The sequence below is a fragment of the Gigantopelta aegis genome, chromosome 1 (assembly GCF_016097555.1).
Source record: "Gigantopelta aegis isolate Gae_Host chromosome 1, Gae_host_genome, whole genome shotgun sequence".
Lineage (NCBI taxonomy): Eukaryota > Metazoa > Mollusca > Gastropoda > Neomphalida > Peltospiridae > Gigantopelta > Gigantopelta aegis.
Genome location: NC_054699.1, coordinates 37612155 through 37628927, shown reverse-complemented (window position 1 = coordinate 37628927; position 16773 = coordinate 37612155). Strand labels below are relative to the sequence as shown.

General features: G+C 41.0%; 2 protein-coding genes across 2 annotated transcripts in view; one reads left to right on the top strand and one right to left on the bottom strand.

Moving 5' to 3' along the window:
• Nucleotides 1-603: 603 nt before the first annotated feature.
• Nucleotides 604-2481, bottom strand: LOC121379534. The gene has a single exon (XM_041508212.1). The coding sequence runs from the start codon at nt 2479-2481 to the stop codon at nt 604-606; it is 1878 nt and encodes a 625-aa protein (XP_041364146.1).
• A 38-nt stretch (nt 2482-2519) lies between these two features.
• LOC121379438 overlaps nt 2520-16773 on the top strand; it is a 28007-nt gene continuing 13753 nt past the window's right edge. The window contains exons 1-7 of the mRNA XM_041508114.1: nt 2520-2655; nt 2686-2853; nt 3354-3738; nt 8576-8909; nt 9345-9667; nt 10752-11044; nt 14565-14762. Of these exons, the coding sequence (XP_041364048.1) occupies nt 2520-2655; nt 2686-2853; nt 3354-3738; nt 8576-8909; nt 9345-9667; nt 10752-11044; nt 14565-14762 (1837 nt within the window). The remainder of the gene's footprint in view (nt 2656-2685; nt 2854-3353; nt 3739-8575; nt 8910-9344; nt 9668-10751; nt 11045-14564; nt 14763-16773) is intronic.

Sequence of the window (16773 nt, the reverse complement as noted above, 5' to 3'; positions counted from 1 at the left end):
ACTAAGGCTGTCATGAAACGATAATTATTATGTACTCCGATACTATCCTAATAAGAGTTGCACCTTTTGTCGTTATTATAGTATATATATATATATATATATATATATATATATATATATATATAGAGAGAGAGAGAGAGAGAGAGAGAGAGAGAGAGAGAGAGAGAGAGAGAGAGAGAGAGAGAGAGAGAGAGAGAGAGAGAGAGAGAATACATGTTAGTGTACATTTGAATATCACAGGTTCCCTTTTTAAATGTTTCACCCCACCCCCTATCTGAATACACTGTCGTTTGTTTTGTTTGTTCGTTTGAATTTAGGGGGAAGGGAGGGGCTCACATTGCCTCCCCCCACTCCCTTGCTACGCATAAGCATACTACTTGATGTCTCCTTTTAGTGATGTCTTGCCTACTGCAAAGCAACCGAGTTCTTCCGGACGATGACGATGACGATGAAATGTCCGTCATTTCTGCCTCCGCCTCCTCCCACTCATCTCTGATCGACTCACAACTCGACATCGTCATCCGCAATCTTATAAAAGTAGAGACACCGAGAAACATATTTGAGAAAATCTTCAGAGGTAAGTAACCAGTGGTTTTATCATTATTAAATACAGTACAGTCCAGTTCCTGGTATGTCAGCGGGTAACACTGTTATGTCTGCAGGTAACACTGCTATGTCAGCAGGTAACACTGCTATGTCAGCAGGTAACACTGCTATGTCAGCGGGTAACACTGCTATGTCTGCAGGTAACACTGCTATGTCTGCAGGTAACACTGTTATGTCTGCAGGTAACACTGCTATGTCAGCAGGTAACACTGTTATGTCAGCGGGTAACACTGTTATGTCTGCAGGTAACACTGCTATGTCAGCAGGTAACACTGCTATGTCAGCAGGTAACACTGCTATGTCAGCGGGTAACACTGCTATGTCTGCAGGTAACACTGCTATGTCTGCAGGTAACACTGTTATGTCTGCAGGTAACACTGCTATGTCAGCAGGTAACACTGTTATGTCAGCAGGTAACACTGCTATGTCAGCGGGTAACACTGCTATGTCTGCAGGTAACACTGCTATGTCAGCGGGTAACACTGTTATGTCTGCAGGTAACACTGCTATGTCAGCAGGTAACACTGTTATGTCTGCAGGTAACACTGGTATGTCAGCAGGTAACACTGCTATGTCTGCAGGTAACACTGCTATGTCAGCAGGTAACACTGTTATGTTTGCAGGTAACACTGCTATGTCTGCAGGTAACACTGCTATGTCAGCAGGTAACACTGCTATGTCTGCAGGTAACACTGCTATGTCTGCAGGTAACACTGCTATGTCAGCAGGTAACACTGTTATGTCAGCAGGTAACACTGTTATGTCTGCAGGTAACACTGTTATGTCTGCAGGTAACACTGTTATGTCAGCAGGTAACACTGTTATGTCTGCAGGTAACACTGTTATGTCTGCAGGTAACACTGTTATGTCAGCAGGTAACACTGTTATGTCTGCAGGTAACACTGTTATGTCTGCAGGTAACACTGCTATGTCAGCAGGTAACACTGTTATGTCTGCAGGTAACACTGGTATGTCTGCAGGTAACACTGCTATGTCTGCAGGTAACACTGTTATGTCTGCAGGTAACACTGGTATGTCTGCAGGTAACACTGCTATGTCTGCAGGTAACACTGCTATGTCTGCAGGTAACACTGGTATGTCTGCAGGTAACACTGTTATGTCAGCAGGTAACACTGTTATGTCTGCAGGTAACACTGCTATGTCTGCAGGTAACACTGGTATGTCAGCAGGTAACACTGCTATGTCTGCAGGTAACACTGCTATGTCAGCAGGTAACACTGCTATGTCAGCAGGTAACACTGTTATGTCTGCAGGTAACACTGCTATGTCTGCAGGTAACACTGTTATGTCAGCAGGTAACATTGCTATGTCTGCAGGTAACACTGCTATGTCTGCAGGTAACACTGCTATGCCTGCAGGTAACACTGTTATGTCAGCAGGTAACACTGTTATGTTTGCAGGTAACACTGCTATGTCTGCAGGTAACACTGCTATGTCAGCAGGTAACACTGCTATGTCAGCAGGTAACACTGCTATGTCAGCAGGTAACATTGCTATGTCTGCAGGTAACACTGCTATGTCAGCAGGTAACACTGCTATGCCTGCAGGTAACACTGTTATGTCAGCAGGTAACACTGTTATGTTTGCAGGTAACACTGCTATGCCTGCAGGTAACACTGCTATGTCAGCAGGTAACACTGTTATGTTTGCAGGTAACACTGCTATGTCTGCAGGTAACACTGCTATGTCAGCAGGTAACATTGCTATGTCTGCAGGTAACACTGCTATGTCAGCAGGTAACACTGCTATGCCTGCAGGTAACACTGTTATGTCTGCAGGTAACATTGCTATGTCAGCAGGTAACACTGCTATGTCTGCAGGTAACACTGCTATGTCTGCAGGTAACACTGCCATGTCTGCAGGTAACACTGCTATGTCAAGGTAACACTGCTATGTCTGCAGGTAACACTGCTATGTCTGCAGGTAACACTGCTATGTCAGCAGGTAACACTGCTATGTCTGCAGGTAACACTGCTATGTCTGCAGGTAACACTGCTATGTCAGCAGGTAACACTGCTATGTTTGCAGGTAACACTGTTATGTCTGTTATGTCTACAGGTAACACTGCTATGTCAGCAGGTAACACTGCTATGTTTGCAGGTAACACTGCTATGTCTGCAGGTAACACTGCTATGTCAGCAGGTAACACTGCTATGTTTGCAGGTAACACTGCTATGTCTGCAGGTAACACTGCTATGTCTGCAGGTAACACTGCTATGTTAGCAGGTAAGACTGTTATGTTTGCAGATAACACTGCTATGTTTGCAGGTGGGGTAACACTGTTATGTTTTCAGGTGGGATAACACTGTTACATTTGCAAATAACACTGTTATGTGTTCAAGTAACACTGTTATGTTTGCAGGTGGTGTAACACTGTTATGTTTGCAGGTAACTTTGTTATGTTTGCAGGTAAGACTGTTATGTTTGAAAATTTGGTAATACTGTTATGTTTGCAGGTGGAATAACAATGTTATGTTTGCATGTAACACTGTTATGTGTGAAGGTAACACTGTTATGTTTCCAGGTGCTGTGACACTGTTATGTTTGCAGGTAACACTGTTAGGTCTGCAGGTGGGGGTAACACTGTTATGTTTTCAGGTGGGGTAAAACTGTTACTTGTGTAGGTAATACTGTTATGTTTGCAGGTAACACTCGTGTGTGTAGGTAATACTGTTATGTTTGCAGGTAACACTGTTTGTGTTATGTTATCAGTGTTATGTTTTCAGCTAACACGATCACCTTTTATGGAAAGGTCCAGCAGCTGCTGAAGATTCTCGTCATCATCATGATGCCGGTGTTGCTGCTGACGGGTCTGATAGCGATCACCTTCCTCGCCACCCACACCAACTACCATCAGTCGTCGAAGATCCGCAGCACCCTGCTGTACAGCATCGAGCTGGGCCGCGTCATCCACTACCTGCAGGAGGAGCGCGACATGAGCGCCCTCTACCTCAGCTCCACCGAGGAGAAGACTAAAGGCCTGCTACTCAAGCGGTACGACGAGACAGACAGGTCGCTGGAGGAGCTGACGTCCTGGATAACCGGCCTCACTCTGACCAGGAGAGAATTCCTGTCCAAGGGCAAGTTTCTGTCCTACCTCAACAAACACAGGTATGCGAAATAAAGTCATTATGGACACTAAGATAACCAGATTTTATATTAGCCGTCTATGGGAAATTTCCTTTCCTACCACAACAGACACAGGTATATGAAATAATGTATATTGAAGTAGCGAGAATGTTATATTGTGGGAATGGGGAATAGCTAAATAAATCATAAATGATCCAACTCTAACGAGAGGAATATTCCTGTCTAAGAAGAAGATCATGCCCTACCTAACCAAATACAGGTATATTAGCATGACAGCACCTAACTGGCTCACAAGCGGACACCCTCATCTGAAAAGGACACGATTAGAGGAACACGATCAGAGGTCATTCGAGATATCCCCAAATCTAAAGAGAATACACTTAGAGGACACTGTAGATACTCCACATAAAACAGGTATTTTATATACTAGTCGTGGAACACTAGTTGGGATGGATAAAAAATACCCCCCCCCCCCACCAAAATCCCCAACAAAACCCAACAAAATCCCCAACAAAAAAACAACAAAAACAAAAACAAAACAGAGACAAAAAAAACAAACAAAGGAAGTCAACGAATGAGTCCTGCTACCAAAATACCATAGGCGAGAGCTTTACTGACTGAGCTTCATGACTGATGTTCTATTTCCAGGACCTAGCTTGACGACTGCTGTATTGCCAGAATATCGCTTCCTGACTGGTATTTATTTCCAGGCTCTATTTTCACGACTGATGTTTTATTTCCAGGCTCTATCTTCACGACTGATGTTTTATTTGCAGGCTCTATCTTCACGACTGATGTTTTATTTCCAGGCTCTATCTTCATGACTGATGTTTTATTTGCAGGTACTAGATCTAGCTTCACGACTGATGTTTTACTTGCAGGTACTAGATCTAGCTTCACGACTGATGTTTTACTTGCAGGTACTAGATCTAGCTCCACGACTGATGTTTTACTTGCAGGTACTAGATCTAGCTCCACGACTGATGTTTTACTTGCAGGTACTAGATCTAGCTTCACGACTGATGTTTTACTTGCAGGTACTAGATCTAGCTTCACGACTGATGTTTTACTTGCAGGTACTACATCTAGCTTCACGACTGATGTTTTATTTGCAGGTACTACATCTAGCTTCACGACTGATGTTTTATTTGCAGGTACTAGATCTAGCTTCACGACTGATGTTTTACTTGCAGGTACTAGATCTAGCTTCACGACTGATGTTTTATTTGCAGGTAGTAGATCTATCTTCACGACTGATGTTTTATTTGCAGGTACTAGATCTAGCTTCACGACTGATGTTTTATTTGCAGGTAGTAGATCTAGCTTCACGACTGATGTTTTATTTGCAGGTACTACATCTAGCTTCACGACTGATGTTTTATTTGCAGGTAGTAGATCTATCTTCACGACTGATATTTTATTTGAAGGTAGTAGATCTAGCTCCACGACTGATATTTTATTTGCAGGTACTAGATCTAGCTTCACGACTGATGTTTTACTTGCAGGTACTAGATCTAGCTTCACGACTGATGTTTTACTTGCAGGTACTAGATCTAGCTTCACGACTGATGTTTTACTTGCAGGTACTAGATCTAGCTTCACGACTGATGTTTTATTTGAAGGTAGTAGATCTAGCTCCACGACTGATATTTTATTTGCAGGTACTAGATCTAGCTTCACGACTGATGTTTTACTTGCAGGTACTACATCTAGCTTCACGACTGATGTTTTACTTGCAGGTACTAGATCTAGCTTCACGACTGATGTTTTATTTGAAGGTAGTAGATCTAGCTTCACGACTGATGTTTTACTTGCAGGTACTACATCTAGCTTCACGACTGATGTTTTATTTGAAGGTACTAGATCTATCTTCACGACTGATGTTTTATTTGCAGGTACTAGATCTATCTTCATGACTGATGTTTTACTTGCAGGTACTAGATCTAGCTTCACGACTGATGTTTTATTTGAAGGTAGTAGATCTAGCTTCACGACTGATGTTTTACTTGCAGGTACTACATCTAGCTTCACGACTGATGTTTTATTTGAAGGTACTAGATCTAGCTTCACGACTGATGTTTTACTTGCAGGTACTACATCTAGCTTCACGACTGATGTTTTATTTGCAGGTAGTAGATCTATCTTCATGACTGATGTTTTACTTGCAGGTACTACATCTAGCTTCACGACTGATATTTTACTTGCAGGTACTAGATCTAGCTCCACGACTGATATTTTATTTGCAGGTAGTAGATCTAGCTTCACGACTGATGTTTTACTTGCAGGTACTAGATCTAGCTTCACGACTGATGTTTTACTTGCAGGTACTAGATCTAGCTTCACGACTGATGTTTTATTTGAAGGTAGTAGATCTAGCTTCACGACTGATGTTTTATTTGAAGGTACTAGATCTAGCTTCACGACTGATGTTTTATTTGAAGGTAGTAGATCTAGCTTCACGACTGATGTTTTACTTGCAGGTAGTAGATCTAGCTTCACGACTGATGTTTTATTTGAAGGTAGTAGATCTAGCTTCACGACTGATGTTTTATTTGAAGGTACTAGATCTAGCTTCACGACTGATGTTTTACTTGCAGGTACTAGATCTAGCTTCACGACTGATGTTTTACTTGCAGGTACTAGATCTATCTTCACGACTGATGTTTTACTTGCAGGTACTAGATCTAGCTCCACGACTGATGTTTTACTTGCAGGTACTAGATCTAGCTCCACGACTGATGTTTTATTTGCAGGTACTAGATCTATCTTCATGACTGATGTTTTACTTGCAGGTAGTAGATCTAGCTTCACGACTGATGTTTTATTTGCAGGTACTAGATCTATCTTCATGACTGATGTTTTACTTGCAGGTACTAGATCTAGCTTCACGACTGATGTTTTACTTGCAGGTACTAGATCTAGCTCCACGACTGATGTTTTACTTGCAGGTACTAGATCTAGCTCCACGACTGATGTTTTATTTGCAGGTACTAGATCTAGCTTCACGACTGATGTTTTATTTGCAGGTACTACATCTAGCTTCACGACTGATGTTTTATTTGCAGGTACTAGATCTAGCTTCACGACTGATGTTTTACTTGCAGGTACTACATCTAGCTTGACGACTGATGTTTTACTTGCAGGTACTACATCTAGCTTCACGACTGATGTTTTATTTGAAGGTAGTAGATCTAGCTTGACGACTGATGTTTTACTTGCAGGTACTACATCTAGCTTCACGACTGATGTTTTATTTGCAGGTAGTAGATCTATCTTCATGACTGATGTTTTATTTGCAGGTACTAGATCTAGCTCCACGACTGATGTTTTACTTGCAGGTACTAGATCTAGCTCCACGACTGATATTTTATTTGCAGGTAGTAGATCTAGCTTCACGACTGATGTTTTATTTGAAGGTAGTAGATCTAGCTCCACGACTGATATTTTATTTGCAGGTAGTAGATCTAGCTTCATGACTGATGTTTTATTTGAAGGTAGTAGATCTAGCTTCACGACTGATATTTTATTTGCAGGTAGTAGATCTAGCTCCACGACTGATGTTTTACTTGCAGGTACTAGATCTAGCTTGACGACTGATGTTTTACTTGCAGGTACTAGATCTAGCTCCACGACTGATGTTTTACTTGCAGGTACTAGATCTAGCTTCACGACTGATGTTTTATTTGCAGGTACTAGATCTAGCTCCACGACTGATGTTTTACTTGCAGGTACTAGATCTAGCTTCACGACTGATGTTTTATTTGCAGGTACTAGATCTATCTTCACGACTGATGTTTTACTTGCAGGTACTAGATCTAGCTCCACGACTGATGTTTTACTTGCAGGTACTAGATCTAGCTCCACGACTGATGTTTTACTTGCAGGTACTAGATCTAGCTTCACGACTGATGTTTTACTTGCAGGTACTAGATCTAGCTTCACGACTGATGTTTTACTTGCAGGTACTAAATCTATCTTCACGACTGATGTTTTATTTGCAGGTACTAGATCTAGCTTCACGACTGATGTTTTATTTGCAGGTACTACATCTAGCTTCACAACTGATGTTTTACTTGCAGGTACTAGATCTATCTTCACGACTGATGTTTTACTTGCAGGTACTACATCTATCTTCACGACTGATGTTTTACTTGCAGGTACTACATCTATCTTCACGACTGATGTTTTACTTGCAGGTACTACATCTAGCTTCACGACTGATGTTTTATTTGCAGGTACTAGATCTAGCTTCACGACTGATGTTTTATTTGCAGGTACTAGATCTAGCTTCACGACTGATGTTTTACTTGCAGGTACTAGATCTAGCTTGACGACTGATGTTTTACTTGCAGGTACTAGATCTAGCTTGACGACTGATGTTTTACTTGCAGGTACTACATCTAGCTTCACGACTGATGTTTTACTTGCAGGTACTAGATCTAGCTTCACGACTGATGTTTTACTTGCAGGTACTAGATCTAGCTTGACGACTGATGTTTTACTTGCAGGTACTACATCTAGCTTCACGACTGATGTTTTACTTGCAGGTACTAGATCTAGCTTCACGACTGATGTTTTACTTGCAGGTACTACATCTAGCTTCACGACTGATGTTTTACTTGCAGGTACTAGATCTATCTTCACGACTGATGTTTTATTTGCAGGTACTAGATCTATCTTCACGACTGATGTTTTATTTGCAGGTACTAGATCTAGCTTGACGACTGATGTTTTACTTGCAGGTACTAGATCTAGCTTCACGACTGATGTTTTACTTGCAGGTACTAGATCTAGCTTGACGACTGATGTTTTACTTGAGGTACTACATCTAGCTTCACGACTGATGTTTTACTTGCAGGTACGAGCTGGACACGCTGAACCAGACGGTCGTCCAGGAGCTGCAGATGTACACAAGCCTCATCCGGGTGTTCATCATGTGGCTGTATAGCGCGATAACGGAGGACGAATCAGGCTCCATCTGGCGGAGCCTAGTCGCCTACCAGGAGGTGGTTATTGCCAAGGAGTACATGGGTTTGGAGCGCGCCCTGGGGGCCATCTACTTCGCGTCAGGTCAGTTCTCGTCCGTCGACGTCTACCTGTGGTTTCTCGAGAGCCAGGATGTGGCCAACGTGACGTTCTTCTCGGCCAGGCAGTACTCAGACTTGGTCTTCAAGCTGTATACAAAATTTAATGTAAGTTTTACGTATAATCAGTCGCAGATCCAGTAATATATATATATATATATATATATATATATATATATATATATATTATTTTATTATTTTGTTTTGCTGCTGCTGGTGGTCGGTCTGCATAGAAGTACTTAAACGGAAGTGCTTAGGAAGGATTCGTGTAATTTTCCCCTGGAAAACACATTAAATGATTTTCTGGAAAATACATTAAAAAAGGAGAGAAAAAAATTCACCGCGGGGAAATGGGGTTCATCATCATCTGCTCCCGTGCCTGCAATATGTCAATACCAATTTCTCTGTATTTTTTTTCGGACAACCAAACCCTTGATGGCTTGCTGGCCCACATGACCCCAGGCATCTATGACTCGTGGGGCCATAAATCGATGCGTACATCGCAATGTCTGTCTGTCTGTCATTTTTTGTCTACTTTTCTAGGACGACCAAACCCTTGACGGCGTGCTGGCCAACATGCCTGCGGACATCCAACAGAACGACTCTGTGAGTCACGGATCGGTGCGGACGGCGCAGTGGTGGTTCACTAACAAGACGGTGTACATGAACCTGCTACTGGAGACCCAGGACGAGTTGGCTGTCGCCATCACCGCCATGCTGGACGACAGACAGACTCAGAACATCAGGAACATCAGCACGACGTCGATCGTCTTCCTCGGCGTCCTCGTCATCTCACTCGTCATCATATACACCGTCTACTCGCTCATTGACGAGATCCACAACTACCTGGTCGCGCTCTCCAAGAGGTGATTGCTCTGTGACGTAGAAATTAATCTGAAACTGATTGCTCTGTGACGTAGAAGTTAATATGAAACTGGCTGCTCTGTGCCGTAAAAGTTAATATTAAACTAACTGCTCTGTGACGTAGAAGTTAATATGAAACTGACTGCTCTGTGACGTAGAAGTTAATATGAAAATGACTGCTCTTTGACGTAGATGTTTATCTGAAACTGATTTCTCCATAAAGCACACTGTCTGTTTCTGCCTCTCTCTCTCGCTGTGCCTCTGTCTAGCTCTAGATCTCTCTCTTTGACCATCTCCTCTTCATTCAGTATGACTGTCTCAGTATGACTGTCTCTATCTCTCTAGCATTCTCATTCTCTCTCTGTCTCTTTTTTCCCTTTTTAGCTGAGGTGTCCTTAAACAAATATTCGCTCTGTTTTAAATATTTAAGTTTGTTTTGTGTAACGATGGCCGCTCTGTGCCCCACGAATAGTATATGATGTCACAATAGCTGCAAACTCAGGGAAGTCTCTTTAATATTACACCCCACCCCTATCCCCACTAAAACCATATGTTTGTCAAGTTTTCTTTCTCTATGTTAGTCTGTCTCTTCGTCGCCTTTCCTCTCTTTCCTGATCCCCCCCCACCCCCCTCTCTCTCTCTCTCTCTCTCTCTCTCTCTCTCTCTCTCTCTCTCTCTCTCTCTCTCTCTCTCTGTGTGTGTGTGTGTGTGTGTGTGTGTGTGTGTGTGTCTGTCTGTCTGTCTGTCTGTCTCTTATAGCCAAAAGTTAGACACAATTTAATTGTAGATAAATATATTCCGAGGTAACAGAGAGGTTACTGTTGAAAGGCTTATCCACGGCCGTAGTTAGCTGGGGGTGGGGGTGGGGGGGGGGGGGGGGTATGAGGAGTGGGGAGGATTGAGGGGGGAGGGGGTTAGGGGAGGGTGGAAATCTGGAACAATTGTATTAACTTAAAGAAAATTATCTTCTTAACTGTTTAAGGAGTTTTAGATTATTAACTACTCAGCTGCCCCCATCCCCAACAAAAAATCCTAGCTACGGCCCTGTTATCAATATGAAAATATTTCATATTCGTCTCACCACAGATTGTGTTACCTGCAGAAAAAGACGACAAACACGGACAGGATGTTGTTCCACATGGTTCCGGAATCTGTGGCCAGCGTCCTCAGGGACAACAAGACGGTCAGCACGCAGACTTGCCCGTCAGTTAGCATCCTGTTGACGGACATCCAGGGCTACACGAAGTTCTACACGTACAGCTCGCCCGATCACGTCCTGCAGACGGTTAACTCCATCCTCGCCTGCTTCGACACGGTTGCTGCCAAATACGACGTCTACAGGGTCGAGTCTATAGGAGACACGTACATGGTCGTATCAGGTACACGTACATGGTCGTATCAGGTACACGTACATGGTCGTATCAGGAACACGTATATGGTCGTATCGGGTACACGCACATGGTCGTATCAGGAACACGTATATGATCGTACCAGGTACACGTTGGTCGTATTTGGTACACGTACATGGTCGTATCAGATACACATGCATGATCGTATCAGGAACACGTATATGGTCGTATCAGGAACACGTATATGGTCGTATCAGGAACACGTACATGGTCGTACCAGGTACACGTACATGGTCGTACCAGGTACACGTACATGGTCGTATCAGGAACACGTACATGGTCATATCAGGAACATGTATATGGTCGTATCGGGTACACATACATGGTCGTATCAGGAACACGTATATGGTCGTATCAGGAACACGTATATGGTCGTATTTGGTACACGTACATGGTCGTATCAGGTACACGTGTATGATTGTATCAGGTAAACGTACATGGTCGTATCAGGAACACGTATATGGTCATAAAAGGTACACGTACACGGTCGTATAAGTAACACGTACATAGTCGTATCACGTACACGTACATGATCGTATCAGGTACACGTACATAGTCGTATCAGGTACCCGCACATGGTCGTATCAGGTACACGTACATGGTCGTATCAGGTACACGCATAGTCGTATCAGGTACACGTACATGGTCGTATCAGGTGCAAGTACATGGTCGTATCAGCTACACGTACATGGTCGTATCAGGTACACATACATGGTTGTATCAGGTACGCGTACATGGTCGTATCAGATACACGTACATCGTCGTATCAGGTACACGTACATGATGGTATCAGATACACGTGCATGATCGTATCAGGTACACGTACATGGTCGTATCAGGAACACGTACATGGTCGTATCAGATGCATGTACATGGTCGTATTAGGTACATTCATATGCGGTGTCCTTATAGCGATATATAGTCGAATCAGTTATATGTATATTGTTGTATCACAGAGCCTGCATCATGTATTTGAAAGTATAAGTAAGTGTGAGAGTGGCAAGGTAGGGGTGGGTGGCACTGTTAGTATAAACGTCTGGGGTGTGAAAATATACGTATTTGAAGTATGAAACCTGATAGTGGGTTTCGGATGTAGAAAAGTTGAATTTCAGATGCTAAAACGCCATTTCCCAGCCTTCCTATCGCAATAACAGAGAAAAGCGGACCCTGTATCGGACGTATATTGATGAAAGAAAGAAATGTTTTATTTAACGACACACTTAACACATTTTATTTAAACCCGCTGTCGCCACTACATGGGCTACTCTTTCCGATTAGCAGCAAGGGATCTTTTATTTGCGCTTCCCACAGGCAGGATAGCACAAACCATGGCCTTTGTTGAACCAGTTATGGATCACTGGTCGGTGCAAGTGGTTTACACCTACCCACTGAGCCTTGCGGAGCACTCACTCAGGGTTTGGAGTCTGTGTCTGGATTAAAAATGCCATGCCTCGACTGGGATCCGAACCCAGTACCTACCAGCCTGTAGACCGATGGCCTAACCACGACGCCACCGAGGCCGGTCGTACATAGATGAAGCAAGTAACAAGTACACATATATAAATGTATCAGATACACATATATAAATGTATCAGATACACATATATAAATGTATCAGATACACATATATAAATGTATCAGATACACATAAATGAATGTATCAGATACACATATATAGATGAGGCAAGTAACAAGTACACATATATAAATGTATCAGATACACATATACATATATGAATGTATCAGATACACATATATAAATGTATCAGATACACATATATGAATGTATCAGATACACATATGTAAATGTATCAGATACACATATATGAATGTATCAGATACACATATATGAATGTATCAGATACACATATGTAAATGTATCAGATACACATATGTAAATGTATCAGATACACATATGTAAATGTATCAGATACACATATATGAATGTATCAGATACACATATATGAATGTATCAGATACACATATATAAATGTATCAGATACACATATATAAATGTATCAGATATACATAGATAGATGAAGCAAGTAACAAGTACACATATATAAATGTATCAGATACACATATATAAATGTATCAGATACACATATATAAATGTATCAGATACACATATATAAATGTATCAGATATACATAGATAGATGAAGCAAGTAACAAGTACACATATATAAATGTATCAGGTACACATATATAAATGTATCAGATACACATATATAAATGTATCATATATACATAGATAGATGAAGCAAGTAACAAGTACACATATATAAATGTATCAGGTACACATATATAAATGTATCAGGTACACATATATAAATGTATCAGATACACATATATAAATGTATCATATATACATAGATAGATGAAGCAAGTAACAAGTACACATATATAAATGTATCAGGTACACATATATAAATGTATCAGGTACACATATATAGATGAAGCAAGTTACAGGTAGATATGTTTATTAATTGCAAAGCCAGATGTTATCATATAATGCATGTTTACTAATTACAGGTGTTATCACCCAATGCATGTTTAATAATTACAGGTGTTTTGTCACAATGTATGTTTACTAATTACTAGTGTTATCATATAATGTATGTTTACTAATTATAGGTGGTATCACACAATGTATATTTATTAGTTACAAAGCCAGGTGTTATCACAAAATGCATGTTTACCAATTACAGGTGTTTTGACACAATGCATGTTTACTAATTACTACTGTTATCACATAATGTATGTTTACTAGAGATGTTGTCACACAATATATGTTTACTAATTACAGGTGTTGTGACAAAATATATGTTTACTAATTACAGTTGTTGTGACAAAATATATGTTTACTAATTACAGGTGTTGTCACACAATGTATGTTTACTAATTACAGGTGTTGTGACAAAATATATGTTTACTAATTACAGGTGTTGTCACACAATGCATGTTTACTAATTACAGGTGATATCACACAATTTATGCTTACTAATTACAGATGTTGTGACACAATATATGTTTACTAATTACAGGTGTTATGACCCAATATATGTTTACTAATTACAGGTGTTGTCACACAATGTATGTTTGCTAATTACAGGTGTTGTAACATGATGTATGTTTACTAATTACAGGTGTTGTAACTCAATGTATGTTTACTAATTACAGGTGTTTTATGACCCAATATATGTTTACTAATTACAGGTGTTGTCACACAATGTATGTCTGCTAATTACAGGTGTTGTCACACAATGTATATGTACTAATTACAGGTGTTGTAACATGATGTATGTTTACTAATTACAGGTGTTGTAACTCAATGTAAGTTTACTAATTACAGGTGTTGTAACACAATGTATATTTACTAATTGCAGGTGTTGTCACACAATGTATGTTTACAAATTGCAGGTGTTGTCACACAATGTATGTTTACTAATTGCAGGTGTTGTCACACAATGTATGTTTACTAATTGCAGGTGTTCCTGAGCCGAACGGGGAGCAGCATGCCACACACATCTGTTTGATGGCGCTGGGCCTGATGAAGGCGAACAATCAGCTGGAAGTGCTCCATCTCCCTGGCAACAAGCTCAAACTGAGAACGGGCGTCCACACAGGTGTGTTTCTCGCGTCACAGCCTCGCAGTCTGGCACTCAAAGAGAACAGCCCGCGATCCCGTATTTTAATTTGAATTAGCAGGTCGGTATGAACTGGGTGGAGCCGGGGACAGAGGGTCGGAGGACGAAACTGAACGTTTTGTGCCCTACTGAATAGAAATAAAGATTAAAATGTGGCTTTTTCCCACTACAGACTGAGCTTTCACCAGTAGATGGGTGCCTTCCTCCCCCCAGCCACCCACAAAGCCACCCCAGATATCGTTCCTACTGACATAACTAGTATTAGTATGCCAGCAATTGTTTTTATGAAATGTTAAAGATAGTTTGTTTTGGTTAACGACATCACTAGAGCACATTGATTTATTTATCATCGGCTATTAGATGTCAACCATTTGATAATTTGACAAACAGTCTTAGAGAGGAAAGCCGCTACATTTTTCTATTAGTAGCAAGGGATCTTTTATATACACCATATGTACAGGATAGCACATGCTACGATCTTTGATATTCCAGTCGTGGTGCATTAAGTGAAGTGACAACCCAGAGAGAAAGGAGAGAGAGAGAGAGAGAGAGAGAGAGAGAGAGAGAGAGAGAGAGAGAGAGAGAGAGAGAGAGAGAGAGAGAGAGAGAGAGAGAGAGAGAGAGAGAGAGAGAGAGAGAGGAGAGAGAGAGAGAGAGAGAGAGAGAGAGAGAGAGAGAGAGAGAGAGAGAGAGAGAGAGAGAGAGAGTTGTGATGAAATGTTGGTTCATCTGGCCAGTAAATTCATGTAATTTAATTTGAATTGGTGTTAAACTACCAACTATCATTATGCTTGAAACGTGTGGGTCCTAATAAAAATAGCAGGGCAATTTTTAGGTGCGGAAATAGAGTAGTCATAGACGCTACCCGTTATCTCTGAAATAAGCAGCTTAATTCTCATTGTTTTCAGATCTACTTTAAAGATGAGGGGCGGGTGTATTTATATACATGGTGTATATGTCGATTGCTACGCTGCTTATAGGGATTTTGGCCACATATGGTATTAGTGTCGTCAATGGGATTTGAGTTCGTGGTATACATCCATCAGCAAAATGACAACAAAGCTCACTTTTCAAGGCATCAACACAGATGTCTTTGTTCTGGCCATACGTGTGTAGCATGTAGTGACACCCCCCCCCCCCCCCCCGACCCCCGTCTCGTACGCTTATGGTTCCCGCAAGGCGATATATATTGCTGTAATTGCAGAAAACCTGTATTATTAACATCTGGATAAAGTTATAATAGAGTGAAACACGACTATGTGATACTGCCACGGGAAAACCTGTATTATTAACATCTGGATAAAGTTATAATAGAGTGAAACACGACTATGTGATACTGACACGGGAAAACCTGTATTATTAACATCTGGATAAAGTTATAATAGAGTGAAACACGACTTTGTGATACTGACACGGGAAAACCTGTATTATTAACATCTGGATAAAGTTATAATAGAGTGAAACACGACTGTGATACTGCCACGGGAAAACCTGTATTATTAACATCTGGATAAAGTTATAATAGAGTGAAACACGACTATGTGATACTGCCACGGGAAAACCTGTATTATTAACATCTGGATAAAGTTATAATAGAGTGAAACACGACTGTGATACTGCCACGGGAAAACCTGTCTTATTAACATCTGGATAAAGTTATAATAGAGTGAAACACGACTTTGTGATACTGACACGGGAAAACCTGTATTACTAACATCTGGATAAAGTTATAATAGAGTGAAACACGACTATGTGATACTGACACGGGAAAACATGTATTACTAACATCTGGATAAAGTTATAATAGAGTGAAACACGACTATGTGATACTGACACGGGAAAACCTGTATTACTAACATCTGGATAAAGCTATAATAGAGTGAAACACGACTATGTGATACTGACACGGGAAAACCTGTATTACTAACATCTGGATAAAGCTATAATAGAGTGAAACACGACTATGTGATACTGACACGGGAAAACCTGTATTATTAACATCTGGATAAAGTTATAATAGAGTGAAACACGACTATGTGATACTGACACG

Bases quoted from the DNA above. Each gene is read 5' to 3' on its own strand.
- LOC121379534 (XM_041508212.1), bottom strand. From the start codon at position 2,481: ATGGCAGTGTTACCTGCAGACATAGCAGTGTTACCTGCAGACATAGCA.